We start from the raw sequence: 23,702 nt of genomic DNA, 5'->3' as shown, positions 1-23,702 counted from the left end.
GTTGTACACCATCTTAATGTCGGTGATCTTCTAACCTCCCTCGTCTGTCGAGTCCTTTCTCCTCCTTGGGATCTCGACCCCCTTCTCCCCCTCATCTTTATCCCCTAAACACCACAATCCATCCACCCGTATCGCCATTATCATCCCTAACCTCATCATTACCACCAGCCACCACTTCCACCACCACCCTTACTTTTATATACTTTTGTCCCTGTTTCAGTCAAAATCTGTGAGGGGCGTAAATACCAAAAATGTAGATGAGGAAGTTATGGATTGACCACTCCTAGTTTCATAATATTTTGACTTTGGTAAAATATTTGGTGAATATTTTTTGTTCACTGCGTGGGTTGCTTTCCTGCAATCGATCCATATCATACAAACCAGATCTGGACCGTTTGGGACGTAAGAAAATGATGAAAATTTAGGTGGAGGTAGCCTCGTGAGATAGGGTTCTAATCGCTCTGGTTTCACCTAAATTGGAGGTCGTATGAAAAGTTCAAAATAAAATAGTGGAGATAAGTTAGAGAAGACAAAATGGTAAATATCTGACGTTGTGGCGGTCGTCGGAGGGTGGTGAATGACGAAGGGTGGTGGTGGATGGTCGCATTGTAGGGTGGCTATTGGAGGTAGGAGGTGGCTAGGGTTTGGAAGGTTGGAGTCAGAGAAGACAAAACGGTAAATATCTGACATTGTGGCGGTCGTCGGAGGGTGGCGAACGACGAAGGGTGGTGGTGGATAGTCACATTGTAGGGTGGTTGTTGGAGGTAGGAGGTGGCTAGGGTTTGGAAGGTTGGAATGTTTCTACAGTTATAATTTATTCCTAGAAAAATAAAGCGATCTAATGACTAAATAAAAGATAAGGACGAAAATAATAACCGGCTAAACTCAGATTTCTTCCAATGATAATTATCAACACATGCCAACATCTATTTATAGGAGTAAAATCCTAGCGGATCAGATCCACATGTGAATTATTCGATTTATTTAAAATTTAAAACAATAAGATAAAGCTAAGTAACTAACTTGACTCAACTCGACTTAACCCATATGGTCGGATCATAACATAATGCTGGACAATTGGAGTGTTGTATTTGGGCTAAAATTGGTTTTGTTTATTTTGGGTGTTTCCCCTAGTTTAATTATTGATATTTTGGATTTTGTTAGTCGAAGATAGATGTAGGTTGTGATTTTGATGTGAAATAGGGAAGTTTACATTGATTTATTTTCTAGTGACTATGGTTTAATGTTTCAGCGAAATTGGGCTTTTGCCTTTTGTCAACAAAAAAGAAGAAGAAGAAGAAGAAGAAGAAGAAGAAGAAGAAGAAGAAGAAGAAGAAGAAGAAGAAGAAGATTGCCCCATTTGCCGGACAAAAGAGTATTGCAAGCCCTTGAGGATAGCAAAGAAGTTTACCTTTCAAAAAGATGTTGACCTAGGGGGAGACCTAAGTAGAAGATGATCAAAGACCTTTAAAAAGAGAATTTACGTACAACCATAATGAAACCTGTCAAGAAATGTGGCCAATGTGAAGGGTTATGCCGCAATAACTGTAGCTGTAAAGAGCATATTAATATCTCATAATCACCTTCTTTTGTAACTAGCTCATCCAATTCACAAAGATGAGGTAGGAGGGCCATTAGAGAGATCAAGTATAGGTAGGATGGGCCATGGAAAAGGAGTAGGAAGAATCTTTACATCTTTGCATGAGAACACATTAAGTACATGTAATTAATTTCTGATTGAAGGGTTGACATGTGCATTTATTCACATCTCTAAAAATTAAAAAGTCTAAAATTTCTTTTCTTTCTCAGGTCATATGTAGTTGAATAGAAAGTGGGCGGTCTTTTGTTGCTTGTTGGCTAGACAGAAACCTGGTGTGTACTTACAGTGGTCTAAATTATGGTTACCTAACTTAATCTGGTTAAGCTAATAATTTATTAATAAACTAAAGTAAGCGGCTTAAGGGAATTACAACGAATATAAAAATAGAATGTGCGGTGATAATGCTAACCAAGAATGAGTTAATTAATGTAATACAACTATAACGATCATAGTGATCTTGTTAATTTAGTGATTATTTAATATAAATAGCAATGTTAACGATAGTATAAAGGGTTTAATACACACAAAATCACTCGGTGGAAGCTATGATTTTATTTTACCCCCGCACTTATGCCTAAAATCATTTTGCCTCTCCGTGCTTAAAAAAGTCTTAAGCCGGTCTCTATATTTATGACTAAAATAAAATCGTTAATTTTTTTATTAAATTTAATCAAATGATGTAAAAAAAAAATACTCCTATCGTGTTTGCTAGAGAAGACATGTAGATTTTGATATAATATAACAAAATAATTAAAATAGTCATAGTACTCAATTAAGTTTAACGAAAAAACTAACGGTTTTACTTTAGTAATAAATATAGAGACTGGTTTGAGATTTTGTGAAGTACAAGAGGGGCAAAGTAATTTTGAGCATAAGTACATAGGGGTAAAATGCATTTAACCCTATCATAAATAATTACTCAATTATTAATACTAATAATAAGGTTATTTGCAAATGAGCTAATTAATTGATATAGCATAATTATATGATGATGCAAGATGTAATAAATAAGTGCAATCTAATGTAAGATCTAATATTAATTAACTCCGTTTATAAGTAGGCCTTAACCAATATGAAATAAACTATAGCTATATCAATAACTCAACAGATCATACTACTGATAACATAAATGATGCAATGTAATATTTATTACTCCAATGAACAACAAATCATTAACTCATTAACTAAAATGAACTAAATTTAAAAATAACATGAAATACTAAGATCTTTAAGCCCACAACCCACCGAGGCTACCTGAGCCTAATGTGGCCTAACTCTAATCTAAGGGAAGTCGAGCAGGAGGGAAAGAGAAAGAAGAAGGCAATAAAGAGGAAGGAGATGGCCATGGAGTTCGTTGTCTCGATCAACTATAGGCAACGATGAACCACGAGGAAAGTGCCATGGGAACGACGACGCGCGAGGATGATCGAAAGTGGAGCTGAAAGCTAGCGGAAGATAGCTACATTACGTGGCCATAGTGATGATGATGGGGTTTAAGTATCGGTGAAGGGCATCGAGCATGCAACTGGGATGGCAAGGCGAAGAAGCTCCTTGAATTGATGCGAGTTGGTCGAAGGTTACCAAGGAAATAATGAAGGCAAAAGACTGAATATGAAAGAAAATATATATTATATTAAACATGAGGAGGAATACTTATTTATAAATCAATTGGCTTGTTTGGACAAGATGTGAGAAGGGAGGAGGAAGGAGATGAAAGTAAAAAAGATGGAGGATGGATGGGGATTCCCTTGTTACAGTGGGTCGGAGTTGAGCTGATGATCCAATGAGGATTGCAGGAGATCCCGAACATTTCAGGGATTTAGAGATGAGGAGATGGGGAACGCGCACCGTGCGTGCGTGCTCTTAATTGTAATATAAATTTTAATTTTCACTATCATCGACGCAAAGGATTTGTCAGCCATCTCTAACAGACAAAGTCTTATCTTTAGAACCTGTGATTTACCTTGAAACAAAGGCCATATGGGGTGACCCACCACGCTGGGGGCCGAGTATAGTCGTCCTCACCACTTCTTTTTATTTATTTATTTAAAATTAGGTGTACTTAATTTTTTAACGCGAAAAATCTTTCAGTGAAAAAAAAAACTTTGAATCCGCCCAAACTGTATCAATCTATATCATTTGTAGAAATAATTACTTATGACACCTTAGACAGTCCGTCATTTAACTCGTTGCAAGCTTGCATCTCTTGCTTAAACTTCGTCTCAAGTAATTACTTCATAATTAGATTTCCTCTATTTATAGTTCATAGTACGTCAATATATATTGTTCCAAAAATGCCTCAGTGGCCAATGGTAGTAGTCAATGTACTCTTTTAAGCTCTTTGATGCTCAATGATCAATCGCTATTGTAGCCTAGCACTCAGAAGATAATTTTCTTCACACTTATACAAAGATATGCTCTGCGAGGTATCCTAGAAATCATAGATGATTTGCTTGAACTTTTCTCGGTTGGATGACTTCCTCCAAGCCTTTGGATCACTTAGATAGAAGTGAGGAAGATCTTTACTTTGAATTAAGAATATTCATCAAAACTGGCAAAAAAATATTTTAGGTATTAAAATATATAGCTATATATAAAGATAAATATTAAGAAAATAAAATATAAGATAAAGATATCATCCTCAGCTTTATTGCCAGATACCAAGGAGATAAGACGACAATGGAAGCTTGCATATATTGTACGATCTAACACCATATTAGTTAGCTATGTATCTAAACTTTAAAAAAAAAAATTATACACATCACATATTACATATTACAAAAGTATTTCAAAAGAATATACAAAATATGGGAAGAAATTTTTGCTAATGTAAGTATCAAAACGTAAATAAACAATTTTTTTACCAAGAAACAGAAGAAATTACTAATAAAAAAATTAACAAGACATTAAATATAAATAGAAGTTATTATTTTGGTAAATTAACAATCACAAATTTTAAAACACAAATATGTGGGATATGTAACTTACACACATCATCTATGTAATTTATAGGCATCGACTATGCAAAATGTATACTTTAATTTTAAATAAAGTACGCATTAAGATTTAAAAAAAATTAGGCATCATATATGTAATTATACGCATCACCTAAATATATACTCCAATTTAAACTAATATACATATTTGAGATTTAGAAAAAAATGTCACGTATCACTTATGTAATTTGTATGTATCGTCTATGCAAAATATATGCTCTAATTTCAAACAAGGTACGCATCAAGATTTCATAAAAAAATATCATGCATTACCTATATAATTTATTGCCTATATAAAATATACGGTCCAATAATAAATAAGGTACGCATCGAGATTTCAAAGAAAATGCCACGCATAATCGATGTAATTTATATGCATAAATGTTTAATAAGGCACACGTCGAGACTTAAAATAAAACAAAAATATCAATATACTATACAATATATATCTATGTAAATTAAAAGATCTGCGTCCATTTAACAAACTGAATGGAATCATCTTACAGAAATTTAATAACTTAAAGAAAACTAAAATATAATATACTCATCTTTTAGAAATTAATGTGTTGAGATTGGACAAATCAGATTGCAGAAATTTGCATCAATTTTCTTAGTAGCAAAAAATTAAAGAACAACACAATATCATGCCCCAAATTAAATTCTATATCTATTTAACAAATTGAATGCACTAATTTTCTAGAAATTAGAAAAAAAAATCAGAGTAGAAAATTAAAGTCATCAATGAGTTTACACCATAAATCATCACTAACATAAAATAATAAATTATAACACTAGAACAATAAATATGATAATATACTCTAATTATATGGTATAGTTTTATAACTTCTGGCTACTACCTCCTCTACGCACAACTCATTATAGGCAATCTCTGCAACTATCTTTGTCTTGATTTTAATAATATTTTGTTTGTGAAAAAAATATTTTGTTTGTGAAAAACCACACTGTGAACGTTGTTGTATGCAGTCTTCATATTGTAAGACAAATACGTCATAATTTTATTTATTCATGTAAGATGATATTATTAATTAATTTATAGTAAGAAATTATAAGGATTTAAAATAAGAAGGAAAATAAATAGAACACATATATTCCTTGTTGTTGTGGAATACTTTTAGTAGAAATCATATTCCAATTGTCTTTTTTATTAATTTTATATTGATTGTATATCTCTTTGTGCCAATTAGAAAAATGATCCTTTATAATATATGCATGCGCATATAAATATACTTACCAGATTCTAACAGTCATAAAATTTAATATACTCAGGTTATTTGGCAAGTTACTATATCATGAGCCTTTTTTGTGCAGTTATCACCATATAGAGAAGTATAATGAACCATATTTGCTTCTCTCAAGTCAACAAGGAGAATGTGTTAATGCATATCTATGTATAGCAAGAAGAAGCACTAATCCTTCTCATCAAGACTTTGATCTTTATAAATTCGCTGCATAAAAGTTGCAAACGCTTTTAAGATTTTAACATTTGCTGCTCTCTACAAAAAACATAATGTTTATTGTAAATAAACCATAAATATCAAATATAATTATCTGCTATAAAAATAACTTAGATGGACTTTAGTACTCATAAATAAACAAGGAGATATGTGCCCGGATCCACCAATCACCTATTGTAGAGCATTTGCTAAGGAACACGTAATTTCTCTTTATGAGTGAGAAGACAAACTATTTGTTCTCTATTAACGGTAATATAATTATTGCATCATATGATTGCCGCACTACAAAAAAATTATTAATAAGATTTAAAAATATTAAAAGAGTATAGTGTACCAAAATATGAATAAGATTTATAAGTTAGTGAAAAATTATCTCTAAGGGTATCCCAAAACTTTAGTCACTTGTTTCTTAAGAGGTGACATTTTAGTAGAGCTTATTAAAATAAGTCCTAAACTTTTTTTCTTCCCTAAACTTTTTTTTCTCTAAACTTTTTTTCCTTTTTAGAAGGAGCCATCTTTTACTCTTCTTTCTTACTTTTACTTCTTTTATATTTGACTATTATTGTATTCTCTAAACTAAATATAAAAAAATTATAAAAATTTAGATAGCGGTAGCCTCACGAGATAGGGTTCTAATGGCTCTAGTTTCACATCAATCTAATGTCTAGATAAAAAATATAATTAAAATAGTGGAGCAAGGTCAGAACGGTAAATATCTAACGTTGTGGCGGTCGTCGGAGGGTGGGGACGGCCAAGGATGGTGGTGGACGGCCGTAAGGTAGGGTGTCTACTGGAGGTGATGGTGGCTATGGGTTGGAGGTAGAACTTAGGTTTCCAACTTAGATTACTCCTAGGAAAATAAAGACGATTTAATGGCTATAATAGAAATGGTAAATACGATAATAAAATAACAACTAAACTCAATTAATCTCAATACTTGGATGCTTAAAGCCAGCCTCTCTATATATAGAGGTTAGGTACATAAGTCATACTCGAACTTAGCTTTAAAGGCTGTATAGAAGTTAATAAACTTCTATAATATTTGATTGACCGGTGAATATTGAGATAAAAGTTAATAGCTTTAAGTTCATAATATTTGATCGACCGGTGAATATTTGTAGAATATTTTTTTTAAACTGTATAGAAGTTAATAAACTTAGCTAATTAAATAAACTCTAACTTATTAAGACTCTAACTAAACTATATAAGCACAATAAATAAGATAACTAAACTCAATCTATCGAGTCTAATGTCCCTATGATATGATCAGATTTGAAAAATTATCTCTAAGGGTATCCCAAAACTTTAGTCACTTGTTTCTTAAGAGGTGACATTTTAGTAGAGCTTATTAAAATAAGTCCTAAACTTTTTTTCTTCCCTAAACTTTTTTTTCTCTAAACTTTTTTTCCTTTTTAGAAGGAGCCATCTTTTACTCTTCTTTCTTACTTTTACTTCTTTTATATTTGACTATTATTGTATTCTCTAAACTAAATATAAAAAAATTATAAAAATTTAGATAGCGGTAGCCTCACGAGATAGGGTTCTAATGGCTCTAGTTTCACATCAATCTAATGTCTAGATAAAAAAATATAATTAAAATAGTGGAGCAAGGTCAGAACGGTAAATATCTAACGTTGTGGCGGTCGTCGGAGGGTGGGGGACGGCCAAGGATGGTGGTGGACGGCCGTAAGGTAGGGTGTCTACTGGAGGTGATGGTGGCTATGGGTTGGAGGTAGAACTTAGGTTTCCAACTTAGATTACTCCTAGGAAAATAAAGACGATTTAATGGCTATAATAGAAATGGTAAATACGATAATAAAATAACAACTAAACTCAATTAATCTCAATACTTGGATGCTTAAAGCCAGCCTCTCTATATATAGAGGTTAGGTACATAAGTCATACTCGAACTTAGCTTTAAAGGCTGTATAGAAGTTAATAAACTTCTATAATATTTGATTGACCGGTGAATATTGAGATAAAAGTTAATAGCTTTAAGTTCATAATATTTGATCGACCGGTGAATATTTGTAGAATATTTTTTTTAAACTGTATAGAAGTTAATAAACTTAGCTAATTAAATAAACTCTAACTTATTAAGACTCTAACTAAACTATATAAGCACAATAAATAAGATAACTAAACTCAATCTATCGAGTCTAATGTCCCTATGATATGATCAGATTTGAAAAATTATCTCTAAGGGTATCCCAAAACTTTAGTCACTTGTTTCTTAAGAGGTGACATTTTAGTAGAGCTTATTAAAATAAGTCCTAAACTTTTTCTTCCCTAAACTTTTTTTCTCTAAACTTTTTTTCCTTTTTAGAAGGAGCCATCTTTTACTCTTCTTTCTTACTTTTACTTCTTTTATATTTGACTATTATTGTATTCTCTAAACTAAATATAAAAAAATTATAAAAATTTAGATAGCGGTAGCCTCACGAGATAGGGTTCTAATGGCTCTAGTTTCACATCAATCTAATGTCTAGATAAAAAATATAATTAAAATAGTGGAGCAAGGTCAGAACGGTAAATATCTAACGTTGTGGCGGTCGTCGGAGGGTGGGGGACGGCCAAGGATGGTGGTGGACGGCCGTAAGGTAGGGTGTCTACTGGAGGTGATGGTGGCTATGGGTTGGAGGTAGAACTTAGGTTTCCAACTTAGATTACTCCTAGGAAAATAAAGACGATTTAATGGCTATAATAGAAATGGTAAATACGATAATAAAATAACAACTAAACTCAATTAATCTCAATACTTGGATGCTTAAAGCCAGCCTCTCTATATATAGAGGTTAGGTACATAAGTCATACTCGAACTTAGCTTTAAAGGCTGTATAGAAGTTAATAAACTTCTATAATATTTGATTGACCGGTGAATATTGAGATAAAAGTTAATAGCTTTAAGTTCATAATATTTGATCGACCGGTGAATATTTGTAGAATATTTTTTTTAAACTGTATAGAAGTTAATAAACTTAGCTAATTAAATAAACTCTAACTTATTAAGACTCTAACTAAACTATATAAGCACAATAAATAAGATAACTAAACTCAATCTATCGAGTCTAATGTCCCTATGATATGATCAGATTTGAAAAATTATCTCTAAGGGTATCCCAAAACTTTAGTCACTTGTTTCTTAAGAGGTGACATTTTAGTAGAGCTTATTAAAATAAGTCCTAAACTTTTTTTCTTCCCTAAACTTTTTTTTCTCTAAACTTTTTTTCCTTTTTAGAAGGAGCCATCTTTTACTCTTCTTTCTTACTTTTACTTCTTTTATATTTGACTATTATTGTATTCTCTAAACTAAATATAAAAAAATTATAAAAATTTAGATAGCGGTAGCCTCACGAGATAGGGTTCTAATGGCTCTAGTTTCACATCAATCTAATGTCTAGATAAAAAATATAATTAAAATAGTGGAGCAAGGTCAGAACGGTAAATATCTAACGTTGTGGCGGTCGTCGGAGGGTGGGGGACGGCCAAGGATGGTGGTGGACGGCCGTAAGGTAGGGTGTCTACTGGAGGTGATGGTGGCTATGGGTTGGAGGTAGAACTTAGGTTTCCAACTTAGATTACTCCTAGGAAAATAAAGACGATTTAATGGCTATAATAGAAATGGTAAATACGATAATAAAATAACAACTAAACTCAATTAATCTCAATACTTGGATGCTTAAAGCCAGCCTCTCTATATATAGAGGTTAGGTACATAAGTCATACTCGAACTTAGCTTTAAAGGCTGTATAGAAGTTAATAAACTTCTATAATATTTGATTGACCGGTGAATATTGAGATAAAAGTTAATAGCTTTAAGTTCATAATATTTGATCGACCGGTGAATATTTGTAGAATATTTTTTTTAAACTGTATAGAAGTTAATAAACTTAGCTAATTAAATAAACTCTAACTTATTAAGACTCTAACTAAACTATATAAGCACAATAAATAAGATAACTAAACTCAATCTATCGAGTCTAATGTCCCTATGATATGATCAGATTTGACGTAGATTGCATCAGTATATGTTACAAGAAAGATATATGTACATCGACCGTATAAAAAAATAGAAAGATATGCATCTAGCATAAGAAAATAGATGCAATCACTTTGCAAAAGTATCAGTCCGTTTCCTAGCACTAGTAATAGAAGATCAAAATTTCTCTACAGTATTTATCATATGACAACAAGTAATAGAAGAACAAAATCTCACTATAATAGATAATAAAACAAAAACAGAACTTGTAGTGAGTAATATTAACTAAATTTTATAAGTGACATAGTATATTACTTAAAAGAGTATGATTTACAATAGAGCATGGATTATAAAACGTCTTACACCTAAATTACACTTGATGGGTTCTTGTACCAAAAGGTCGGCTACGGAACAATTCCTTAATATCTGAATTTATTATAGAAAGAAGTCCACGCAACCATGGAAAAATATTCGTCAACTATTCTCCTGTAGTTGGAAAATTATGAAGCTAAGTGGGTTAGATTTGTAACTTCCTGATCTACAACTTTCGTATATACGCCCTTCGCAGATTCGAATTGCAACTGAGATGAAAACATAGAATAACGTGGGGGATAGTGGTAGTGACGGGTGGAGTGGATGTTAGGATTATGGATGGGTATGGAGATGAAGGTGAATGGTGAATGCGATTAGAGGATATAGACAAATGGAACGAAGTGGTCGAGATCCCAAAGAAGTGGGTGGCTCGACAGTCAAGGGAGATTAAAAGTTATCAGAAACCTTGCTAACGGTAGAGGTGGAAGGATAATGAAGAGGGAGGAAAGAGAGAGTCTAGAGAAGATAGAAGGGAAGAATTCAATAATCCAATAGCATAATGAATTTGGTTGCCATCTACATTGTTACAATGTGACAATATGGGTTAAGTCGAGTCAAATTAGTTACTTAGCATTATCTTTCTGTTTTGAATTTCAAATAAATTGGATAATCCGCTTGTGGATTCGATCCGCTAGAGATTAGTTACTTAGATTTATCTTTCTGTTTTAAATTTTAAATAAATTGGATAATCCGCATGTGGATCCGATCTGTTAGGGATTTTACTCCTATAAATATTGGTGGACATGAGTTGATAAGGATAATCATTGAGAGAAATCTGAGTTTAGCTAGTTATTATTCTCGTCCTTATCTTCTTTTTTACATTAGCCATTAGATTGTCTTTATCTTCATAGGAGTAGATCATAACCGTAGATCCCCTTCAAGCTTCCAAACCCTAGCCACCTCCTACCTCCAGCAGTCACCCTACTACACAGCCATCCACCACCTTCCGACGACCGCCGCAACGTCGAATATTACCGTTCTGCTCTCCGTGACATATCTCCACTATTTTATTTTTATCTTTTTATTCCGATTTCCGATTTAGGTGAAACTAGAGCCATTAGAACCCTAACTCACGAGGCTATCTCCACTTAAATTTTTATAATCATCCTATGGACGGATCGTTCCAGATCTTCTCCGTAATATATATATTTATAGAGGCTAACCAACAAGTCCTAAAATAATAAGTAACCCTAATTCTAGAGGATTCCTGCCGATCACGTTCGAACGCACAAAAATGTTCTCTGTATGTGCGAACGTGATGCAGGCATTCGAATATGGCGTATTTGCGAATCTAATGTAGGCATTCGCAAGGGCGTTCGAATGCGACCCCTCCTGCGTTCGAACGTGACCTACATGAATTTTATTTTAATAAAAAATAACAACTAATGTAGAAAGAAAAGATCCTAACTAAATGTATCAGCCCACTAAATGGTCTGCCGTTCGCGTTGGTGGCAACTCCTGTGGCTCCTCAAACAGTCAAGAAAAGTTATGTAATAAATTAGCTAATTCAATGGTAGTACCTAAACTCGTTTGGAGCTCCTATCTTACTAGTCCTAATTGAAGAAGATAGGCCAAATCATATGCACAAGGCAACCCCACCATAGGCTACATCGCAAGAATCGATGAAGACCGAATGCCATCAAGCCGCACATCTTTGTTTCCTTGTTTAAATTTCATTCACATGCTTTGGAAATCAAATATGATGGGTCCCAAGCTTTGTAACCACTGAGTGCCAAGGACAATATCTGCTCCTCGCAGCGCCAACGAATACAAGTCCACAATAATGTCATGTCCTTGCACCCATATACCGACCTGGCGATACAAGCTCTCCGCCTTAAGCTTCGTGCCATCTCCAATAGCAACATCAAATCCCGTGGTCGGTTCGACATCCAAACCCAATCTCCTCACTAACCTCTCATCTAGAAAGCTTCGTGCACACAATGCTTTCTAACGACTCATCTACCCGTAACGTCCTTGGCGCGGAAGTACCCGAATATGCATGCATCGATATTTCAGCTTGGATATCTTCCTCCACACCCTCCTCAACGACCTCTTCAACAACCTCCTCATGGACCTTCTCTAGACACTCTCGATCATCAACAAAGGCCCTTCGCTTTTCGTTCCTCCACCTAGGCAGGTGTGAAAGTTTGAACGGGGGGGTCTTGTGCCTCCTCTAACATCGGAAGGTCTCAAAGTCAAAGGTGGTTGTGGTCTAGTGCTCGTAGTCGCTGTTTTTAAATCCGCAGAATTTCCAGCTGGTGTTCTCGGTGCAAATCACCCATCTCGGTTGCTCTAATTGGTCTTTGCTGCCATCTTTAGAGTGTTATGCTTTTGCTCTATCCTCACGGCCCTCTCAAAGGCCTTCTCAAGAGTGTTTGGACATAGAGTACGAATATCCGCTTGTATCTCCTCTCGCAGCCCTGCAATGAATGTGCTCATCAATGTCGGTTTGGGCCAAGATGGCTCACAACGACTACTAATTCTTTCAAATTCTGCTTGGTACTCCAATACGATCGTCCTCTGAACCATCTTGCTTAATGTGGCAGCAAAATTTTCATATGTCGCTATTCCAAATTTATGTGTAATCCTCCTACAAAAATCAGCCCATCTGGTAAATCATCCACCACGAATAACTGATTTATACCAATGCAATGCCGTTCCTTGGAAGTGAAAGCTTGCCATATGGACCTTTGCATCTTTTGCTGTCCCTTGACAATCAAAATATTGTTCAACTTAAAATACCCAATCTATTGAATCACCGACTTAGAATTTTAAAGAGTCCAAGCGTGCAATTCTCCCCCGAATAGCATTGTTGGGTTCACAAAAGATCCTTGATTCATTTCTAAACCTTTGTGCATGTTGATCACCTTCTCTAAATCCTCAAGCACGTCCATCACCATCTCTAAAGTGATGAACCTCATCCTCAAAGTGCCAATCCTCCTCATCGACAAAGTGCATCGGTGCCGCACGCCTCTCGGGTTCCACCACTGCTGGTCTTAGATTTTGTAACGGAGGTGGGGGATCATGTGTAGGTATGGGTAAGAGGGGATCATTGACATTCTCATGTCGCACCTGGACCTGTGGGGTATTGGATCGATGAGGTCCCACCGCTAGTCCTTCTTGAGGCTCCGATCATCGTCGAGGAGATGACGAACCCGATCGGTTCATAATATATTCCTTTAAATCATTGTGATTTTTTTGAATTGGTTCAACTCTATGCAATAATATTTGGAGCATGCCTCTAAGTTCATCTGTCAAGCCCATATTCACACCCATGGACGTTGGTTGACTCGGTCCTGCCGTGGTAGCTTCAAAGAAATCGACCTCATGGTTAGGATTATCGTGGGTTGAGTCTTTCCTTGTCGGTGTGCACTCCATAGGTCTCCTTATTGATGTCATCTTCCTTATTTCCGCCATTAATTGAGGCTTAAGGTTCGCCTGGCTCTGATACTAAATTGATGGGTTCTTGTACCAAAAGGTCGGCTACGGAACCATTTATTGTAGGAAGCAGTCTGCGTAACCGTGGAAAAATATTTGTCAAATATTCTTCTCTAGTCAGAAAAATTACAAAACCAAGTAAATTAGATTCATAACTTTCTGATATACAACTTTTGTATATACGCCTTTCGCGGATTCGAACTGAAACTGAAACGAAAACATGGACTAACGTGGGTGATGGTTGTGGTGACGAGTGGAGTGGATGTTAGGGTATGGATGGGTATGGAGATGAAGGTGAATGGTGGATGAGATGGAGGGATATAGACGAAGGGAACAAAGTGGTCAAGATCCCAAAGAATAGGGGTGGCTCGATAGTCGAGGGAGATTAAAAGTTAGGAGAAACTTTGCTAATGGTAGAGGTGGAATGATGGTGAAGAGGGAGGAGGGAGAGAGTTTAGAGAGAAGATATGAGGCAATTATTCAATAATCCAATAGCATAATGAATTTGGTTGTCATCCACATATTTATAGAGGCTAACTAACAAGTCCTAAAACAATAAGTAACCCTAATTCTAGAGGATTCCCGCCGATCGTGTTCGAACGTGCCCGATCGCGTTCAAACGTACAAAATACATTTTCTGTATGTGCGAACGCGATGCAAGCGTTCGAACGCGGTCGGCGTTCGCAAAGGCGTTCGAACTTGATGCTAGCGTTCGCAAAGGCATTCTCTGTATTTGTGAACCTGATGCAAACATTTGCAAAGGCATTCAAACGTGACCTACAAAAATTTTATTTTAATGAAAAATAACAATTAATGTAGAAAGAAAAGATCCTAATTAAATTTATCAACACCATAAATATTAGAATCTCAAATCACACCATAATGATTATAACTTCTCACTGTCTATTTGCTTTGCTTATCTTTTAATTTTGACTTCTTATTTACATTCAACAATTCCCGATTTCTAGACTGTTTATAACAATAAAACAAAAACAAGTCATCATTCAATATTCAGATGTAATAACTAATAAGTTGACAAGGAGGAACTTCCGTGTGACAATTCGAATTTTCTTGAAAAAGCTGGTACAAGATGACTAACCATGATTTGAGATTGGACTAATGCAGGAAAGGTATTTGATTTATTAAATATATATCCCACTTCTTACAAATGCAAAAATTTACACACTCATAGTCATAGATCATTACTGTGGTAAAGTTTAAGTGATATTCAAATCTTTATTACCCATAAGATGTTCGAAAAAGAAACAAAGGTTTAATAGCGAGATAAAAGACCAAAAGAGAAAACAATCATCTTTAGAATGCAAAAGCCTACATGTTTGAACAACAAAATATTAAACTTCTAATACTAATTTACTCTAAATGAGTGGATGTTTTCTCTTATAAAGGTTCCATAAGATGCTACACAAATAGTGAAGAAGGAAAACAAAAAAAAGAGTAAGAAAATGATGCATAAGGTGAAGAAGTTAAGGAAGAGGAAGAAGGGGTTTTGAGAGCTATTTGATTAAATGGTTGTGTTGGGAGAATGATCGCTTTAGGTATTATGAAAATGGAAGGGCTGAAAGTATAATTAAGGGCCTTATTTATTTATTTATGTAAATGACACATTTTATGCACATTAAATTAGTAGTAAGTTTGCCAAAGTAAATAATGAATGCGCCAAAGTAAATATGTGCTAAATTTGTTTTGGTATGAGACTCTTTTTCTAAAGGACAAAAGGACCGACCACCCAAAAACATCTGATCATGTGAGAGTTCAACAGTAGAGTGATGATGGTCTGATGGAGACGAACACGACGCAGCCATCGCTCTCCCTTCGTCCCTCGCTCCCTCCCTCCCTCCCTCCCTCCATATGGGTACTACTACTACTACCACTTACTTGTTTAAGGAAGTATGAGGATCTGTTGCATTCCCAGATGATCTCTTTCTTGAGGCATGGGGTATTTCTTTATTCCAACCACCACTACTAGTGCGCAAAGCAGCCCTCCTCCAAAGACAAAACGACATGTCTCCTTCGCTTCTTTGAAAGAGAAAACCCACTCCCTCTCGACTTTTCAAGCAATTCCTTCTTCGGCTTCCTCTCTCTCCCCCTTATCTCTTTCTTGGTTTCAACGTGATGGGTTGCCCAAATGGGTTCCTTTCTTTCGCTTGTTGTTTGGTCCTAAACTTGATTTGAGCGTTTCCCAGTGTTCTTCTCTCTTTCTTGCGAGAGGCCCATCTCTTCTTTCTTTGCTTTCAAGGTAACGATCGCTTCTTCGGTTCCATCTCCTGTTACTCATCTAGCAAAGGTAGCATCTTTTCCTCTGTCTACTTTTATCCGTCTTGGCAAAGGAGGCAAAACCCGATCATGGGTTGTGTCCAGGGCAAGTGCTGTGGTCGTTACCGCCGCCGCTACAAGTCCTCCACCGGCGGCAGTGACGCTGGCAGTAGCCGCTACCGCCACGTCCTCTCCGGCATCCCTCTCGCCTCTGCCATCGTCCCCTCCGACCACCTCCTCCTCCAGTACTCCTCTCTCACCCAGCGCGGCTATTACCCTGGCTCACCGGACCGGGAGAACCAGGACAGCTTCTTCATTAAGACCCAATTCCAAGACAACCCCAATCTCCACTTCTTCGCGGTCTTCGACGGGCACGGCGAGTTCGGCGCCAGGTGCGCCCAATTTGTCCGTGACCGGCTCGCTGCCACCCTTTCGGCTGATGCCCGGCTACTGTTTGATCCGGTGAAGGCGTACAATTCTGCTTTCCTGACCGTGAACTCCGAGCTGCGGGACAGCGACATCGAAGAGACGATGAGCGGCACGACAGCGATTGCCGTTCTTCTCAGTGGCGACACGCTTTATGTTGCCAATGTTGGTGATTCAAGGGCCGTTGCAGGTGTTTGGGATGGGGAATCTGTGGTGGCTGAGGAGCTGTCATGTGATCAAACACCTTTCAGGAAGGATGAGTATGAGAGGGTTAAACTTTGTGGGGCGAGGGTGTTAAATATCCAACAGGTGGAGGGTACTATGGATCCTACTATACAACACTGGGGGGATGAGGAGAACAATGATGGTGACCCGCCGAGGCTGTGGCTGCAGGATGCAATGTATCCTGGGACCGCATTCACAAGGAGTGTCGGGGACACAACGGCAGAGAGCATTGGTGTGATTGCTGTCCCCGAGGTCAAGACAGTGAAGATCTCACCCAGCCATCTTTTCTTTGTTATAGCTAGCGACGGAGTTTTTGAATTCCTCTCAAGTCAAGCTGTGGTTGACATGGTAATCTTTTATTTTTTATGTGTGGTTTCTTATTCTTAGTGCTAAATCACAAAGATTAAAGTTTGATTCATATTTATCATATTTTAGTCTTCTTGTTGGGCAGATTACACCATTATTTTTGCGCATTAACAATAAAGAAAATAAAGAAAGATATATACTATATGAATGGTATTGATATATGAATGGAACATTTGTCGTCATTACATGCTTTTGTTCCCATATTCCGGAACAGGAGATCTAGTGGATTGAGAGGGAGCTCATGGAGTAGATAGCGAGTGGAGTGCATAAGCTCAATACCTACTCTTCAGTACTTTTAGTTGTGGTGCTATTTACTTGTTTATTGCAATTTGCTGAAATGCAATCTTCAAAATTCATTACTTGACATTTTGGTGTCCAGCCATGTGACCTACTTCCATAAGGCATCACTTAAATTTATTTTAGGGACAATGAGTTTTAAGGGCATTGAGTAAGATGTTCTGACTTAGCTGAAAGTGGTTGTATTGCAAGAGGGGAATTTGATGGCTTCCATTGATGATGCTCATAAATGGTTTTTAGAAGGAATAAATGGATACTCATTTTCAAGCTGCTATTGATATACTTCCTCTATGGGGCTACGTACGGATGATCTCATTTTAGATTGAGTAATTTGAGTCTGCAACTAGTTGGTTGTATTCTCATACTTTTTGGTAAGACTATGGGCTTCTTTGAAGAATTGTTGAACTAATCTCCTTGGAGACATCCTTTAAGAAGAGCATAAATACAAGTTTGGTTTTAGAAATGCAAATTCAAATTGTTTGAGGGAGGATTTCCTCGTAGTGGTCACTATATGATTTTGTTCCATTGTACTGTTTTAGCTTGCCCACAAATAAGTTTTAAGGTTCTTAGAAAAAAATTTCTATTAGGAGGTCCTTTGGGCATTAGAGGAAATATTTTCATCTTAGCCTGCTTGGACCTACTTCTTGCAATATCTTATCCTATAAGAATGATATAAAGGCTTAAGAACTGATTGGTAAACATAAGGAATTTTAAGAGAGCAAAAGGAAGGAGAGGAAGAGATGTCTGTGATTTTGTGATATTTTATTCTTGTCGATTTTATGATGTTTTATTTTGATAACAAAATAATGCTCTTGTTTTATATGGCGAACAATGTATTAGTAAATTATCTTCATAGGAAACAAGATCACATAATAAAAGAAACTTCACATCATGTTATTTGAATTCAAAATTTATAGTAGTTTGGTACTAGGAAACATAGATACTTCAAAACTCAAGCTTTATCATGTTGGACACACAACTTGTGAAATATTTTACGATACTTGTCAGAAACATCTTTTACATATTTAATTTTTGAAAGGTTTAATTGCATTTTCACCTTCTGTACTATGAACTAATATCACATTACGCCACTAAAGAATAAAAGCATATAATTTACCCTCATATTCTCTAAAATGTACTACTCTTCATCCATCTTTAAGCTCTCATTCATTTTAGGAATAGCTTTTTTTTTCTTATTCTAAAATACAACTCCTTATTTCAGAATAACAGCTAAACATCATAATAACCCTATTTTAGAATATAAATACTATTTATCAAAATTATATCTTATACTACATACTAATCTAATTACTAATTTGCCCTTGATATCTATCACAATAACCTATTTTATATCAAGAAAATTTTACAAATCACACTTTATATCTATTTTCTGATTCACACCTCATCTTTGAGGATTTTATAACTCAAGCCTTTCTTTTTTTTATAATTTTTATTTAACACTCTGGGTTAACATGAACGTTCCAATAAATGAATATTTCATTATAATATGCTAAAATACTTTATAAAATATCTAAATTACCCTTGTCTTTTTCGTTCTCTAATTCTCTCCCCTCTCTCCTATGGGATTAGTAGAAAAGGAGGGGGAAGAAGAGGAGGAGGAAGATAAAGGAATTTGGTGGCGGTGGCGATTATGAGAAGAAGTGGTTAGGGGAAGATGAAGGAAGATGAAGAAGGGGTAGAGAAGTGGGGGTATTTTAGTAATTAGTTAATGTCAGTTAGTCAAAATAATGTCAGAGTTAAATAAAAATTATAGAAAAATAGGAGGGGTCGAGTTATAAAATCATCAAAGATAGGAGTGTGAATTATAAAATAGGTAAAATATAGGGTGTAATTTATAAAATTCCCTTATATCAAATCAAATAGTATTTATGATAATTTCATAAAAAATAAAATATCAGTTTTTCATCTTTTTCTTTACTTTATATCACATTAAAGATAATTATTACATCTTTATTCTAGAATACAAGTGAACATAAAAGTAGTTATTTTTAGAATAAAGACCTTATTACTAAAGTAAACAAGGCGTAAGGACAACGATTGTAACATTTTAAATAGTTCAAGGGGCAAATAAGGTGATACTGTCATAGTTCAGGGGTTGAATAGGTAATTAAACCTTTTTGAAATTGAAAAAGAATGGCTACTCTTGAAAACTTCCAAGATACTTCTTGGATAGTTTTGGGTATTGTCAATTTATGATTAATAGGTCAATTTACTTTGCTCTTAATGTCGACATCTAACAATTTGTTACAAATAATTAACTTTGTTGATTTTTATTATCTTAAAAATGTTCTTAGGTATACACTTTTGCAAGTTATGATAATAATTATCCGAATTTAATATAATAAAAGCATAACATATATATATTTCTTGTTTGTAATATATATATATACACACACACACACACAATTATACACCCTACATAACATTTGTGTATCGTATTCTTTTTCTTAAGATTTGTTGTATTGGCATATCCTTATCATGCTGCACCCTTTACTATGAGTTATGCAAAAGAACCAAGTTACTTAATATGCACATTTAACCTATAATACAACTCTAAAATGTCATAATACATGGTAACTATGAGAAACTCTCACTAATCAGCCTCCAGGAACAAATTCTATCAAATAGGTAATTTTCTTGCGCACATACATTGTGGGATATCCATTTTTTTTGCTTCTTGGGGATAAGGAGCAGTTGGCCCCTCTGGACCCCTTTGATGAGGCAATTGCACTTAACACCCTTGTAGGATAAGTTATTTATTCAGCTGGAATTTCATAAAAAATAATATTTTATAAAGGATCCCATAACCATAAAGCATTGATATGGTACAGGTAGATTTTGAAAAACAAGGATGATACTCTAAGGTAGTAGCAGATCTGAATTTACTCCTCCTTAATCTAGCTCTGGCATTGCACTAAGGATACACTATATAACCATATGGATTTGTATGGGTACATCTGAAATATCATACTTAATTAGATGAGTAGACTTCATTTGATTTGGAAAACAATTTTTTGACCTATGACTATGCATGCCTTAGCACAACTCCAATTTATATATCAATAAAATCTAAGCATTCATACTAAGTTATCCAAGGACTCTAAAGCACGGATACTTTGTTTAGGCTCTCGTGTGCATATAGTATGCAGTTACGACACTAATATGCTTCCAATATATATCGGATACATTTTCAGTGTATCCTATTTAAAAGTAAATCATTTTAATCCATGGAAGGATATGTTTCAATTTTCTTGGTAATAGCTGGTTGCATATTGGGTCAGTCAAGTGGTTGAAGTTATGTAAGCTTATTAAGTGATGGAGTAGGGCTATTGACCCAATTCCTCTTTCTTCCTACGTGTTCTTCATCCTCTCTCGATGGGCTTTGACAGAGCATTTTCCACCATCTATTTTCTTTCCGTGCAACAAGAGCATTCTTCTCCATCTATTCTCTCTATTGTGTAGGTAAGTTTCTCTCCCTATGTCCGTCCTCTCCCCTCACATCTCTCTCTTTTCCCTTTCCCTCTCATCTTTGTCTAAATCCTAAACCCTAGTGTTTGTTTATTTTATCCTTTTCCCTCTCCTCTCTGTTTTGAATATATGTGGTTGTCATCTCTCTCTCTCTTCCTTTTCTCTCTTGTCTCTCACTTTTCCAGTTTTCCCTTTTTATATATCTCTCTGTTTGACAGTTACTCTGTAAGATTGTACTAGATTTTGTTAGATTGTGCTAGAAATTAATGAGGTTTTGTGTTTTTTATCCTACATGTTATCTTTTAGTATTTTGCGAATATACATGTATAAATTGTCATTAGAATATAAATATACATTTTTTATTTTAGTTATTTATTCCGGTAGTTGAGATGTATTGTATCCTGCTTTTTTTAGAATTTGCCATATCATCGTTATCCGTATCCGTGTCGGTGCTTCATAGTCTATGGATTATATCACAAGTGCACATAAGAGGACTTGATCTATAAATCATTCTTTCATTGTGTCTAATGCGGGCCTCCTCCAAGTCATTATATGCACCAAGGTCAACATTTAATCATATGTTATAACCAGAAATTGTATAGTAGTAGTCTATTTCTTTTTGACTCACTTTATATGAATCTTATGTTTGCTGAATGTCATAACATCCTTTTAAGAAGCCCCACCCAAATGTGTCATAAAAGATCTTAGAAGTATCCTTACTCTTTGAAAGAAGAAATTGGATCTTAAAGGAATTATCTGAATGACGTCCATTGTGTACTATTTTCCACATCAGAGATGTATATATTCTCAGAACAAATCATTTAGTTACAAACTTACAGTCTTAGGAGGCTTGTTCCAACTTTTGGAAAAGCTTCCTTACATTTTTGAAGGAGCATGAATCAACTGAAATAGTATCAGCAATTGAGTTCTTTGGATTCTGTATAGTGTTCCATTCTCACAAAAAAATTGAATGTATAGTGTTGATAGTCAACTTGCTGTTTTATTGTGTTGTATACTTATATGCATGTTGGGAACATTGATGTCATATATCTAGTCTATGAGTTGGTATTATGGAATCTGGAACTCTAATTGATAAAAATTGATTGCTGAATTGGGATTCTACCTGATCAGAGATAAAGTAAAGAAGAAGACTATATTGACTCATTGAGTACTTATGCTTCCTTGACATATAAAAGAATTCTAGTCATGTCTCTTCCTTATGATGAAAACATTCTGAAGTTTAAAAGAGTACCTGAACATTTATCTGCTTAACACCACTTAGCAAGAATAAGTAAATGATCTCTCTTCCTTAATAATTCCTGTCTTTACTAGGTTTCCAGGTTTGCAGATCCTCGAGATGCCTGTTCGGCAATTGCGGCAGAATCTTACAAAATCTGGTTGGAACGGGAAGGTCGAACAGACGACATAACAATAATTGTTGTGCACATCAAAGACATGAGTGATGTAGGTGGAATCTTGCATTATGAGAGTAAATCTGAATGTTATTTTCTGTTCTGTTACTGATTGCTAAGTCTCTCTCAAAATATAATAGTCAAATTCTGGGGAGAATGACCAAATAATTCGAACCAGCAGTAAGCCTTCTGTAACTTCGGAGAGAGTAAAAGCATGTTGTCAAAAGAGAGGAACCATCACCGAGCTGCAGTCATGCTCTTCTGACTTCACAACAGAGCGAAGTCTCTCATGTGTTGCTCCTTCTCCTCCACACCCTTTATCAACTGGGATGGTAATAATTGTTTCTCTCATATTCAACTCTAAAATTGAAGTGTATGCAAGAATTTGTGACTGATTTCTCTCTTTGTGGCAGTGATCAACATGTACTGGCTGAATGAAGCTACCTCATATTCGTCCTGCTTTTCCATGTAATTCGATTATTCTAGTGTAAAATGGGCAGAGCTTTTATCTTTCTACAGAGTTTCTTGTAACAATCTGTCTCAGTTTGCTTCCTTTTTCCAGGGCGTCATCATTTACCATTGAACATCCATGGCTGCGGTCTAGTGCTCATATGCCCTTCCAGCTTATTGTACATATCTCGGAAAAGCTTACCGAGGCAATGAGTTGCAAGAGAACACAATGATGTATCGTTGAGCCATGACTGTGGTAGCAGTTGTTGTTCAAACTCTAATTTACCAGATTAAATGGGAGTCGAAGTGTACTGCTCAGTCCAAGATGACAAAGATCGGGACTGAGTTCTACACTTCTTTTTTTCTTGGAAACTTTTATATGGTTCGAAGAAATTGGGAACAAATGGGCTCTTATTAAACTCACTGGTACTTTACATTAGGGATGGTAGGAATTTATTTGCTATCTCCTGGACTGCCAGAGTTTGGCCCATATACAGCTAGAATAGGCTTTGTTTTTCTTTAGCTCTAGATAGTCGGACTTTTCTGCTAAATAGATCTACATTTTAAACATAATGGATAAATAAATGAGCTTGCTTTTGATGAAAGCGATTCACTATTAAGGTAAGCGGTTTTACACGTATAATTAGAATATGATAACAATAAATAATAACATTGAGAGAATAAAGTGAAGAATCACATTTTTCCCTTAAAAAGTTTGGAAACTCACCTGCTTGTCCACTAAGTTTGGAATAACAGACCTATTTACCTGAAAACTGCGTCAATAGTTTACCGATGACGAACGTAACTTGTAATAAGAACATTAATATATTATAAATTAGCACATGAGATCTAGCATTAGAATTTAATATCAATAAATATATGTCGAGTTGGTCATCACAATAT

At 35.3% G+C, this 23,702-nt stretch overlaps 1 protein-coding gene across 2 annotated transcripts; it reads left to right on the top strand.

Moving 5' to 3' along the window:
* Nucleotides 1-15,646: 15,646 nt before the first annotated feature.
* On the top strand, nt 15,647-23,236 carry LOC140791492 (probable protein phosphatase 2C 35). Of its 2 annotated transcripts, XR_012109576.1 has the most exons (5): nt 15,656-17,133; nt 22,270-22,401; nt 22,490-22,681; nt 22,763-22,817; nt 22,912-23,236. XR_012109576.1 is itself a non-coding variant. In XM_073142086.1 (4 exons), exons 1-4 carry the CDS (start codon nt 16,225-16,227, stop codon nt 22,763-22,765), a joined length of 1,236 nt encoding a protein of 411 aa, XP_072998187.1. In that variant the 5' UTR covers nt 15,647-16,224; the 3' UTR covers nt 22,766-23,236. The 2 variants fall into 2 exon arrangements, 1 of the variants encoding a protein (XP_072998187.1); XM_073142086.1 differs by having other exon boundaries at nt 15,647-17,133; nt 22,763-23,236.
* The last annotated feature ends 466 nt before the right edge of the window (nt 23,237-23,702 follow it).

This window comes from Typha latifolia, chromosome 6 (genome assembly GCF_019914945.1).
Source record: "Typha latifolia isolate L0001 chromosome 6, TyphaL0001v2, whole genome shotgun sequence".
Lineage (NCBI taxonomy): Eukaryota > Viridiplantae > Streptophyta > Magnoliopsida > Poales > Typhaceae > Typha > Typha latifolia.
This window is presented reverse-complemented; position numbering and strand designations above follow the sequence as displayed.